Source organism: Cebus imitator, unplaced genomic scaffold, assembly GCF_001604975.1.
Source record: "Cebus imitator isolate Cc_AM_T3 unplaced genomic scaffold, Cebus_imitator-1.0 Scaffold0, whole genome shotgun sequence".
Classification (NCBI taxonomy): Eukaryota; Metazoa; Chordata; class Mammalia; order Primates; family Cebidae; genus Cebus; species Cebus imitator.
The window spans coordinates 11382773-11396383 of NW_016107315.1; the positions used below are offsets into that span (position 1 = coordinate 11382773).

Genomic DNA, 13611 nt, shown 5'->3' on the forward strand with positions numbered 1-13611 from the left:
TTGCTTTTCTTTTTTTTTCTTAAACCTTCCAATATCTCCACAAGGCATAAATGTATCATCTTCCTGGTTTTGTAGGCATGGATGTTAGAATATAGAAGTTGCCATTATGTATCTGATACACAGTTTCCGTGAACTAGGATTAAAATGGAGATTTCCTGGCTGTTTAGCCATTCTGTTCCTTTTTTGGCATCTTGGGATCACCTGAATAAAGCAATATTAATAACAAACACTTACATAGAATGCTTACTATGTGGTCGGTAGGGTCTGTTCCAAGTGCTTCTACATATATTAAATTCTCATGAGAGCTAATAGAGAGATAAACTATCTTGCCCAAAGTTGACACAGCTGTAAAGTTAAAGACTGGGATTTGAAATTAGGCACTCTAACTCCAGAGTCATTGTTCTTAACCACGGTGCTATACTGGAAGTAGATTTATATATATCTCAAATTGCTTAAATTTTGAAAGTTTTTGTTTTTAGGTTGGATAGATTTTCTAGGCAAGTAAAGCCTACTAAAATAACTGTTTTCTAATTATTTAAATATTCTTTTATTGAGTGCTTTTGTTTTTTAAAAAATATCTTTGGTTCTTATAGGCATAAGGGCCACGTGTTCTGAAATTACTTTGAGACAAGAAGTTTTGAAAGATGGTTTCCACAGGTAAGTTGCCCATTATTTCTATTCCTATTAAAATAATGTCTCATATAATTGTGCACAAAAAGTTGATAGTCGAAATATGTATAAACTGAAAAATCAGGCTGGGCGCAGTGGCTCACGCCTGTAATCCTAGCACTTTGGGAGGCCAAGGTGGGCAGATCACGAGGTCAGGAGTTCAAGACAAGCCTGGCCAATGTAGTGAAAGCCCATCTCTACTAAACATGAAAAAATTATCTGGGCATAGTGGTGTGTGCCTATCGTCCCTGCAACTTGGGAGACTGAGTTAGGAGAATCGCTTGAACCCTGGAGGTGGAGGTTGTGGTGAGCTGAGATCACGCCACTGCACTCCAGCTTGGGCAACAGAGCGAGACTTAGACTAAAAAAAAAAAAAAAAAAAAAAGAAAAATCACTTGCTTTCTCAAAGTTATTCAGTGATGGCATATGTGGTTCACCTTTGAAACAGTGATTAAAATAGCTGAGTAGAGCAAAAAAGAACACAAACATATATTTACCATGTACAATTGTCCCTTGGTATCTGAGGGGTTTGGTTCCTCCTGGACTTCCCCTGAGGATACCAAAATCCTCAGATGCTCAAGTCCTCTGTATCAAAGGGCATAGTATTAGTATAGAACCTACACACACCTTCTCATATATAGTATATTTTCATATATACAACCAGTGCCTGTATATAATATTCCACTCAAATCTTTACAATGGCATGAGATAGATGATTTTTTCTTATTTTTCAGATGAAGGAGGTAGAGCTCAAAGAATATAATTTGGTAGAAATTAGAGGGATAGAGCTCTGACTCAAATTTAGTACCAATATATGAAAAAAAATTTTTTTTGAGATGGAGTCTTGCTCAGTCATGCCCAGGCTGGAGTGCAGTGGCACAATCTTGGCTCACTGCAACCTCCACCTTCGAGGTTCAAGTGATTCTTCTGCCTCAGTCTCCCAAGTAGCTGGGATTACAGGTGTACACCACCAAGCCCAGCTAATTATTGTATTTTTAGTAGAGATGGGGTTTCACCATGTTGGTCAGGCTGGTCTCGAACTCCTGACCTCAAATGATCCTCCACCTTGACCTCCCAAAATGCTGGGATTAGAGGCGTGAGCCACTGCGCCCAGCCTAGACCACATTATTAAAAGGATGGTTTGTGAACACAGAAGAGGTGGTGTAACTGTGCTTTTCTTGGGGTTGTGCTGCAGTCCAGTGAGTACATAGTGAGGGCAATACTGCCAATGCCTACACAACATGTATGCATCAACTGGAGCTTGGCTTTACCTTGGTGCAATTTTTGGTAAAATGAAAAACCTCTTTTTCATGAAAAATAAATAAATAAATAAGAAGTGATCTTTGAGAATTTGCATGAATGTATTACAAATATTTTCTTTACAGAGTTACTTGATAGGTAGATCAGGGAAATGCTATAATTATAGTATCTCTATATACAGATTTTCTGGAAGATTTTGACCAAGTTTTACATCTTAGATTTGTCAACAAGATGAAGAAATGTGTATTGGAAGACAATAGAGGTGAATGTCTTCATACAGATTCACAAATATATCCAACATCTTCTGATTAATGGATTGAATGTGATCTTAGAGGGAGGTCCTGAATGGTCTCTGTCTTTTTAAAATACATATGCTTTTTCTGATTATAAAAGTATTACCTGTTCATAAATACGTGTATAGTATCCAGGAGAAAATAGATTATAGATATATTCTGCTTTTATAGAAAATATGTCTATATAGCTAATGATGTGGGTCTTAGAGTAAAACTATGATAATTTGAATCTTGGCTAGATACGTTACTTAGCCTCTCAGTGCCTTGGTTATATAATTCCAAGGAATTATAATAGAATTATTTCATAGTTTAAAAAAATCAACTTCATTGAGTTTTGACACATGTATACACTCATGTAAACACAACCAGACCAGAATCAAAATATAGAACATTTCTATCCTAAAAAATACCTGTGTGCTGCTTCCAATGATTCTTCTTCGCATACCCACTCACAGCCAACCACTTGTCTGTTTTCTGTCACTGTATAGGTTTTCTAGACTTTTATATAAATGAAATCACACAGTATATGCTTTTTTATATCTGGCTTCTTTCACTCAGTGTTACGTCAGTGAGATTCATACATGTTCTATATAGAAGTAGTTTGTTCTTTTTTGTTGCTAAGTGCTGAAATGTGTTTATCCATTCACATATCAATGGCATGGGAGTAGTTTCCAGTTTGGGGCTGTTATTTTAAAGCAGGCTGCCATGAACATTTGTGTACATGTCTTTGTGTGGGCATGTTTCCATTTCTCTTGGGTAGATATTGATGAGTGGAATTTCTGAGTATATGGTACATACATGTTGAACCTTTTAAGAAACTGTCAAACTGTTTTCCAAAGTGGTTATACCATTTTACATTTCACCAGCAGCGTATGAGAATTCTCCTTCTCCCATTTCTTCAGCAACACTGGATATGATTAGTCTTTGACATTCTGGTGGCTGTGTAGTAGCATTTCATTGTAGTTTTAATTTGCATTTCCTTAATGACTAATAATGTTGAGCATCTTTCCACCATGCTTATTGTATATCTTCCTTTAGGAAGTGTTTGCTTAAATGAAAACACCCATTTTTAAGTTGGGTTGTTTATTATCTTATTAAGTTGTAAGAATTCTTCATATATGTATTTTTGGTATAAGCCCTTAGGCAGATGTATGCATTGAGAATATTTTCTCCCTGTTTATGGCTTGCCATTTCATTTTGCTTAGACAGGGTCCCACTCTTACCCAGGATGGAATACAGTGGCACAATAATTGCTTACTGCAGGTGGAACTCCTGGGCTCAAGTGATCCTCCTGCCTCAGCCTCCTCAGTAGCTGGGACAACAGGTGTATAGTATCATGCCCAGCTACATTTTTTACATTTTTAAAGATTAAAAACCAAAAGTGGGCCAGGTATGGTGGTGCACATCTGTAATCCCAGCACTTTGGGAGGTTGAGGTGGGTGGGTTCCTTGAGCCCAGGAGTATGAGACCAGCCTGGGTGACATGGTGAAACCCCATTTCTACAAAAAAAAAAAAAAATTAGCCAGACATGGTGACATGCAGTTGTAGTCTTAGCTACTTGGAAGGCTGAAGTGAGCAGATCGCTTGAGTCCAGGAGATTGAGGTTCCAGTGAGCCAAGACATGCCACTACACGACAGCTTGGGCAACAGAGTGAGACCCTTTCTTAAAAAAGAAAACCAAAGCAAAGAAAAATGCAACAGAGACTATATGTGGCTTGCAAAACCTAAATTATTTACTGTCAGGCTCTTTACAGAAAAAGTTTTCCAACTCCTGATCTATATGACCATCTTGATAACTATCTTGACCATCAGAAAGTATGAATCCACCAACTTTTTTTTTTTTTTTTTTCCCAAAAAATTGTTCTGGTTGTTTTAGATCTTTTGCATTTCCATATCAATTTTTAAATAAGGTTAATGATTGCTTCAAAAAAGCTTTATGAAATTTTGATTGAGATTCTTGAAACACTAGATCAATTTGGAGATAATTTATGTGTTAACATTAATTAATGAATGTTTTAATCCATGAATATGGCATCTTCATTTATTTAGATTTTTTTTTCAGCTTATTTTAACCATGTGTTAGGCTGGTGCAAAAGTAATTGCAGGTTTTTGCCATTAAAAGTAATTACTTGGCTGGGCACTGTGGCTCATGCCTGTAATCCCAGCAGTTTGGGAGGCTGAGGCGGGTGGATCACCTGAGGTCAGCAATTTGACATCAGCCTGGCCAACATGGTGAAACCCCATGTCTACTAAAAATACAAAAAATTAGCTGGGTGTGGTGGCAGGCGCCTGTAATCCCAGCTACTTGGAAGACTGGGACAGGAGAATCCCATGAACCCGGGAGGCCGAGGTGTCAGTGAGCCAGGATTGCGCCACTGCACTCCAACCTGGGCAACAGAGCGTGACTCTGTCTCAAAAAAAAAAAAAAACAAAAAAGGTAAGGGTATAGGTATTTCACCATGAAGTATATTTGTGTTAGGTTTTTTGTAGATAGCTTTTATCAGTTGAGGATGTTCTCTTAATTTCTAGTTTCCTGAGAGGTTTTTTTCATGATTAGGTATTAATTTTGTCAGATACTTTTTCTTCCGTTTTGAGAGGATCCTACAATTTTTATACTTTGTTCTGTTAATATGATGAAGTACACTGATGTTTCCAATAGTAAACCTACCCCTTGGTCATGCAGTATTATCTTCTTGAAATATGTCTGTATCTGTTTCGCTAATAACTTGCTAAGTATTTTTACTTGTACGTTCATGAAGGCTATTGGCCCATTAACTGTGTTGCGATGTCTTATTCTGGCTTCGCTGTCAATGGCATTGTTGGCCTTATAAAATAGGTTGGGAAATACATTCTTCTCTATTTTCTGCTTGTGTCGCATTGTTATTATTTCTTCCTTTAATATTTAATAGAATTTAACGATGACTATTTTGAAGCTTTGTTTTTGGGTGTGTATTCTACATTTAGGATTGTTCTTGATGTTCTTGATATGTTCCTTGATGAATTGGCCCTTTTATCTTTATATAATGTCTTTCTTTATGACTGACCATATTCCTTGTCCTGGAATCTCCTTATTCTAATATTAATATAGCCATCCCATATTTATTATTAATATTTGCATATCTTTTCTATCCTTTTACTTTAAACTTTCTGTCTTCAGTGTGTTTCCTGTAGATAGCGTATGATATCATATAGTTAAGGATGTCCTTTTTTTTCTTTCCAAATCCCAAGAGCCTGTGAAAGGAGTTGCTCTTTTGTCCATCTGTCAGTCTCTGCATTGTAATTGGAGTCATTAGACCATTTATTTTTCATGTAAATATTAATATAGTTGGTTTGGTTTAAATCTTATCTTGCTACTTTTTTTCTATTTGTTTTTCTATTTGTTCCATCTAGTATTTTCCTTTTTTTTTTTGGCCTTATTTTGGATGTATTGAGTATTTTTTAAGCATTCTATTTTATCTCAATTTTTGGCTTATTAGCTGTACTTCTCTCTGTTTTTAATTTGTTGCTTTAGGGTTTACAATGTGCAATTGTTGCCTATCACAGTCTACCTTCAAATAATTTTATTCTATGTCACAGATACTGTTCTATCAGAATGGTTTCATTTCCTTCTTTTCTCTATGCTATTGTAATTACATATTTTACTTAATTTTTCACTTGTGTTATGAACCCCACAATATATTGTTATTGGTTTTTCTTTAAGCAGTCACTTTTTACATTATTTATTTTAATTGTGATAAAATACCCATAACATAAAATTTACAATTTTAATTTTTTTTTTTTTTTTTTTTGAAGTCTCACTCTGTCGCCCAGGCTGGAATGTAGTGACTCCTTCTCAACTTACTGCAACCTCCACCTCCTGGGTTCAAGCAATTCTCCTCCCTCAGCCTCCTAAGTAGCTGGGATTATAAGCACGCACCACCACGCCGGGCTAATTTTTTGTGTTTTTAGCAGAGATGGGATTTCACCATGTTGGTCAGGCTGGTCTCAAACTCCTGACCTTGTGATCCACCCACCTCGGCCTCCCAAAGGTCTGAGATTACAGGCATGAGCCACTGCACCCGGCTAACTACAATTTTAACTATTTTTAAGTGCACAATTCAGTGGCATCAAGTACATTCACATTATTGTGCTACCATCACCACTATTCATTTACAGAACTCTTCATTTTGTGAAACTCTTTGCCTATTAACCAATAACTACTCATTCCCCCTTCTCCCAGCTCCTGGCAACCACCATTCTACTTTGTCTCTGTGAATTTGACTCCTCTAGGTACTGCATATAAATGGAATCATATAATATTTGTGACTAGCTTATTTCACTTAGCATAACATTCTCACAGTTCATACATGTTTTAGGGTATGTCAGAATTTCCCTTCTTTTTAAAGCTGAATAATATTCCGTTGTATGCTTATACCACATCTTGGTTATCCATTCATTGTTGATGGGCATTTTGGTTGCTCGTGCCTTTTGGCTGTTGCAAATAATGCTGCTGTGAACAGGATTTACAATTGTCTCTTAAATGCCTGCTTTCATTTCTTCTGGGGATATACCCAGAGGTGGAATTGCTGGATCATATGCTAATTCTATTTTAATTTTTTGAAAAATTGTCATACAGTTTTCCATAGTGGCCATATCATTTTACAGTACCACCAACAATGCACAAGGGTTCCAATTTGTCTATCAATCATATGTGAAAGCAATTAAAACATGAGAGAAAAGTATTTCATATTCTCCCACATATTTACCATTTCTGATCTCTTCTTTCTTACAGATTTACGTTTCTATCTAGTATCATTTACTTTCTGTCATTTCTTGCAGTGACAAATTCTCTTAGTTTGTATTTGTGTGAATTTTTATTTTGCCTTCATTTTTGAAGGGTTTTCCTCCTGTATATAAAATTCTAGATTGACAGCTTCTTTTCTTTTAGTACTTTAAATAGGTTGCACCATTATCTTCTAGCTTATTCTTATCTTTATTACTCTCTACATAATTTTTGATAGTTTTTAAGATTTTTTTTCCATTGACTGGATAATAATGTGCCTTGATGTGATTTTCTTTGTATTTATCATGCTTGGGGTTGGTTGAGCTGCTTGGATTTATAGATTTATAATTTTTATGAAATTCAGAAAGTGTTCAGCCATTATATCTTCTTTTTTTTTCTGTTACATTCGCTCTTCTTATTTAGGAACTCCAATTGTAGGTATACTAGACTACTTGATATTGTTTAAAAGCCATGACGGCTGTTCCTTTTTTCTGCCTGGTCTTTTTTCCTCTCTGTGCTTCAGTAGATAGTTTCTGTTCCTCTGTCCCCAAGTCACTAATCTTTTCTTCTTCAACATGTAATGACTTTTAATTACATTTGGGTATGCTTTTATTTCAGAAATTGTATTCTCTGTCTCTTAAAGTTGGATTAAGTTTTTAAAAAAAAATCTTCTCTCTCTCTTTTTTTTTTCTTGAGATAGGATCTTGCCTCTGCCTCCCAAGCTGGAATATAGTGGCGCTTTCAGAGCTCACTGCAGCCTCAACCTCCCAGGCTCAAAAGATTCTCCTACCACACCCTCCCTAGTAGTTGGGACTGTAGGCATACATCACCACACCTGACTCATTGTTTTATTTTTTATAGAGACAGGAGTCTCCATGTTGCTTAGGCTGGTCTCAGACTCCTGGCTTCAAATGATAATCTTGCATCGGACTCCCAAAGTGCTGGGATTACAGGCATGAGCCACCATTCCCGGCCTTTTTTTTTTTTTTTTTTTTTTAAGACGGGGTTTTGCTCTGTTACTCAGGCTGTAAGTACAAAGGCATGATCCTGGCTTACCGCAACCCCCGCCTCCTGACTCAAGCAGTTCTCCTGCCTAAGCCTCCTGAGTAGCTGGACCACAGGCATGTGCCACCATGCCCGGCTAATTTTTGTATTTTTGGTAGAGATGGCATATTGCCATGTTACCCAGGCTGGTCTCGAACTCCTGAGCTCAGGCAATCAGCCGCCTCGGCCTTCCAAAGTGCTAGGATTATAGACGTGAGCCACTGTGCCCACCCTCTGGCCTATTTTTTTCTAGGTAAATATCTAGTTGTTTCAGTACCATTTATTGAAAAGACTATCCTTTCCCCATTAAATAGCATTGGTACCTTTATTGAAAATTGTGTGAGTGTTATTGGATTCCATTCCTTTCCATTGGTCTTTGTCTATTTTTACAGTAATGCTATAGTGGCTTATGACATAAATTATGAAAGATCTAATGGATGATTCCGACATGTTATACATATTTCATTTGACCTTATAATCTACTTTTGGAAAATGAATTAGAAATACAGTGTTTTCACTAATAGGAACATAGTATTATGTTACCTCATTTAACAATTGAATGAAGAGATTTACTTTAAATGCACTTGTCTTACAGAGACCTTTTAATAAAAGTGAAGTTTGGAGAAGGCATTGAGGACTTACAGAGGTGCCGACTCTTAATTAAACAGTACATTCCTACAGGACTTTTTGTGGATCCATATGAGTTGGCTTCATTACGAGAGAGAAACATAACAGAGGTACAGTTATTAGGAGATTTTTTGTGGAGAGAAATTAATTTAGGCTGTATACCTGAAAAATGCCTTCACTGGGACAGTGGTTTAATTTGACTACTTCTAAGTTCTTGATTATATAATTCCTTGGCTTTTGCCAATGAGTTCTGTAACTGCTGTGATTAACTGAAAAGGAACAACATGTAATGAATAAGTAGCACTTGGTGTCACTGTCAAAGGAAAGTTAGGTTGCTTGATGTGATGGGAAGGAGTTAATGCTGTTTGTTTCTATGAGTTATACCAGGGTTTTGCATGGACAATCTGAAGAGAAGTTGTATGTGTGTACATCCATACATTTGCACATAGGTTATGTATGTAATGCCTATATGTGTGTGTGTGTATACACGTGTGTATACATGAATATGTATGTATATGTGGATATTTATGCATAATAAATACACACATTGTAACTCAGGTCTAATTTCTGTCACATGGACATTTTCACCGTTGATGTAGAATACTATACTTTTATATAAAATAGTTTTTACCATATTATTTTTAAAAATCATTTACTGTTTTTTCCATTGACTTTTTATACCCTCTCTAGAAAGAGTGCTGACCTTTGCTTTGACTTCCTGACTGCAGTGCTCTTACTCATTGCCATCTCGCTTGCTTCTCTGAAGAACAGGAAATTATCAGAATGATACCAATCATTTTAACTCAATACAGGTTTAACACTTTGTCATAGTTTTTGTAGTTACTGAATAACGCTATAGTAACAAAATTTCTCTGTTCTTAGGCACCTGTTTTGTCACCTAAACAAAGACTAATAAGAAAATATCACAGAAATAATGTTTTTAAATTTTTTTATATTTATTTTTTGAGATGGAGTCTTGCTCTGTCGCCCAGGCTGGAGTGCAGTGTCGTGATCTTGGCTCACTGCAACCTCCATTTCCCAGGTTCAAGTGATTCTCCTGCTTCAGCCTCCCAAGTAGCTGGGATTACAGGCATGTGCCACCATGCCCAGCTAATTTTTGTGTTTTTAGTAGAGACGGGGTTTCACCATGTTTGCCAGGCTGGTCTAGAACTCCTGATCTTGTGATCTGCCCACTTCAGCCTCCCAAAGTTCTGGGATTATAGGCATGAGCCACCGCAGCTAGCCAGAAATAATTTTTTGTTATGGGGAAATTTGGTACCCTAGAATATAATTTCCTCAGTTTACTTTTAGTAAGCAAACTTTTGTTAAACATAAACGATCTTGTGTTTTTCTCCTTAAAATTGAGGCTGGAAGGGGAATGAAATTGTTTATAAAGAAGGCAAATTTGACACGGCTGTTTATCTGTATAGCAGTCTTCTGGTTTTAACTTCTTAAAAAATCTTCCTCATTCATTTCTTCTTGATTAATATTTATTTTCTTTTTGAACAGGCAATGATGGTTTCGGAAAATTTTGATATAGAGGCCCCTAACTATTTGTCCAAGGAATCTGAAGTTCTCATTTATGCCAGACAAGATTCACAGTGCATTGATTGTTTTCAAGCCTTTTTGCCTGTGCACTACCGCTATCATCGGCCACATAGTAAAGATGGAGAAACCTTTACTGTGGTCAGTAACCCAGATTTGTTGATGTATTGTGACCAAGGTAAGGGTTGCAAGTGTTTTCTGAGGGTTGAAAAATAAGAATAAAGGCATGGTGGCAACTTGCAGTCAAGGACAGGGATGGCAAAAGCATGTTTCTTTTTCTTTTAACTTTTTGACTGTAAAATAAAGCACACATAAAAATCTCAAAAAGAAAAAAAAAGAGTCACGTTCAACTTCTGCAATACTTTTGTAATTTTCCAATTTCTTAGGCATTCACATAAAAAGGATGCTAAAATAACAGTATGTGATAGATGGGTCCAAATCATATAATGTGTTAAAATATTTGACTACTTCTATCTGTTGAAGTTTAATACAAGCCTAGCTTTGAATCCAAATACAGGTTTTCTGACATCATTTTTTTTTTTTTTGAGACTGAGTTTCGCCCTTGTTACCCAGGCTGAGTGCAATATCTCGGCTTACCACAACCTCCGCCTCCTGGGTTCAGGCAATTCTCCTGCCTCAGCCTCCTGTCTGACATCATTTTCTGCCACTTCCCTCAGAGTTCCCGATTTTGAAATGCTGGGCCCACTCAGAAGTGGCAGCTCCTTGTGCTTTGGAGAATGAGGATATCTGCCATTGGAACAAGATGAAGTATAAATCAGTAAGCTCATATTTTATCATCTTTCTATAATATTTCTGCCACATTTAAGGGATTAACATTTTCTTTTTTTTTTGAGCCTGTGTCTTGCTCTTGTTGCCCAAGCTGGAGTGCAATGGCATAATCTCGGCTCACTGCAACCTCCACCTACCAAGCTCAAGTGATTCTCCTGCCTCAGCCTCCCAAGTAGCTGGGATTACAGGCACCCACCACCACACCTGGCTAATTTTTGTATTTTTGGTAGAGAGAGCGTTTCACCCTGTTGGCCAGGCTGGTCTCGAACTCCTGACCTCAGGTGATCCACCCACCTCAGCCTCCCAAAGTGCTGGGATTACAGGAGTGAGCCACCACACCTGGCTGGCATTAGCATTTTCTAACATAAAAAGTTGTTTGTTCTTACAGCAAAGGGTTACTACAAAGCACTGCTATTTTTTTGTTAGGCAACTTTCTTTGAACAGATAGTTGGGAAGATGGTTGACCATGCAATCTTATGCAATGTAGAATTGTTTTTGAGTAGGTTACCATTTGCCATATGGTAACTGAAAATTTTTCTCAAACTCTAAAATACATCTGGAGACCTGCATGTGATTGTTTATGTCAATGAAGAGTATACTTAGTATTTATGATTTATTGATTTAGCAAATTCTTGGTGTGCATTGCTACAAGATAAGTAGAGACCATACTAAAACATTTTGAATTCTGTTGTTTGTTTGTTTATTTATTTATTTATTTATTTGAGACAGAGTCTTACTCTGTCTTCCAGGCTGGAATGCAGTAGCACGATCTCAGCTCACTGCAACCTCTGCCTCCTGGGTTCAAGCAATTCTCCTGTCTCAGCCTCCTGAGTAGCTGGGACTACAGGCACCTGCCACCACGCTCAGCTAAGTTTTGTATTTTTAGTAGAAACAGGATTTCACCTTGTTGGTTAGCCGGTCTCAAACTCTGGACCTCAGGTGGTCTACCTGCCTCAGCCTCCCACAGTGCTGGGATTACAGACATGAGCCACCATGCCTGGCCTCAGTTGTCTTTAAAACTCTGTAATTTGCCATAAAATATCATAGTTTAACACTTTAACTATAGTTTGTTTGTTTATTTATTTTGATACAGAGCCTTGCTCTGTTGTCCAGGCTGGAGTGCAGTGGTGCAGTCTTGGCTTACCACCACAACCTCTGCCTCCCGGGTTCAAGCCTCAGCCTCTCAAGTAGCTGGGACCTCAGGCATGGCTGATTTTTATATTTTTAATAGAGATGGGGTTTCACTATGTTGGCCAGGCTGGTCTCGAACTCCTGATCTCGTGATCCGCCCACCTCAGCCTCCCGAAGTGCTGGGATTACAGGCGTGTCCCTCCACACCTGGCCAACTTTACATATATTTCATGTTTATATATACCAGAAAAATAGATGACCATTACTAAGGTGATATTCCATCCCAAGGCTTGTTGAAGGTGGCATTTTTTGAATGATGGTTTTCAGATAGCACTTTGTTACTGATTGGGTTAACTTTTATTTTTTAGGTTGTGAAATCATAATTCAGGTATTTACAGAAAGAAAACAAAAAGTATTGCCAAGTTACCTACATTTTAATGTTTTTTAAAACTTATTTTTAAGCTATAAACTTTTCCAGTATTTTTAATTGAACCCCTTTATCTTTAAAACAAAATAGAAAATAGAAACTGAGTTGAATATAGGAGCTTTTGCATTGCTGGTCATGGGAAAGATCACATTCAGTTGTACAATATGTGAATAACAAGGTTTTAAAAGCTATCTGGGGAGGGATAGGCAAACAGGAATGAAAGGATTAATTTAGTTTTTTTTTTGTTTTAATGTTTTTCCTCTAAGTATTCAATTTAGAGAGAATTCTGTGTTCTAGTGTTCTAATTTGAAGCATGATAAGAGGAAGTAAATGTTTATATTGATTCCAGAGGTGACACTGGGATATAGCTTCTCTTTTTCTTTCTTTCTTTCTTTTTTTTTTTTTTTGAGACAGTGTCTCACTCTGTCACCCAGGCTGGTGCACAGTGGTACAATCTCAGTTCGCTGCAACCTCCACCTTCTGGGTTCAAGCAATTCTCCTGCCTCAACTTTCTGAGTAGCTGGGATTACAGGCTCACACTACCACATCCAGCTAATTTTTGTATTTTTAATAGAGATGGGGTTTCACTATGTTGACCAGGCTGGTCTCGAACTCCTGATCTCGTAATCCACCTGCCTCAGTCTCCCAAAGTGCTGGAATTACAGGCATCAGCCACCATGCGTGGCAAATATAGCTTTTCTTAAAAGAATATACTTAACTCTATGTAAAAAGCAGAAAAATCAGAACTAATGAGATTTAACAAATTATTGTGGGAATTGAGTCTGATTCTGTAACATTAAATGAAATGTTAGATTCCAAAGTCGTCAAACCAATAATATTACATGTAGTGTAGCACTGGCTGAAAGATATTTAAAAGAAAAAAGAAAGAAAAAGATCCAATTAAAAATCAAAGAAGCCGGGCGCGGTGGCTCACGCCTGTAATCCCAGCACTTCGGGAGGCCGAGGCGGGTGGATCACGAGGTCAAGAGATCGAGACCATCCTGGTCAACATGGTGAAACCCCGTCTCTACTAAAAACACAAAAAATTAGCTGGGCATGGTGGT

General features: G+C 37.3%; 1 protein-coding gene and 1 non-coding gene across 2 annotated transcripts in view; both read left to right on the forward strand.

The window, feature by feature from the left end:
• Positions 1–13611, forward strand: part of PIGX (phosphatidylinositol glycan anchor biosynthesis class X) — an 18634-nt gene that overhangs the window by 3933 nt on the left and 1090 nt on the right. Inside the window, exons 2-5 of the mRNA XM_017522809.2 lie at positions 594–657; positions 8624–8765; positions 10165–10378; positions 10878–10978. Coding sequence (XP_017378298.1) covers positions 10168–10378; positions 10878–10978 — 312 coding nt within the window. The 5' untranslated portion in view covers positions 594–657; positions 8624–8765; positions 10165–10167. The remainder of the gene's footprint in view (positions 1–593; positions 658–8623; positions 8766–10164; positions 10379–10877; positions 10979–13611) is intronic.
• Positions 1836–1961, forward strand: LOC119470511. The gene has a single exon (XR_005199423.1). It is a non-coding gene; the product is annotated as a U4atac minor spliceosomal RNA (small nuclear RNA).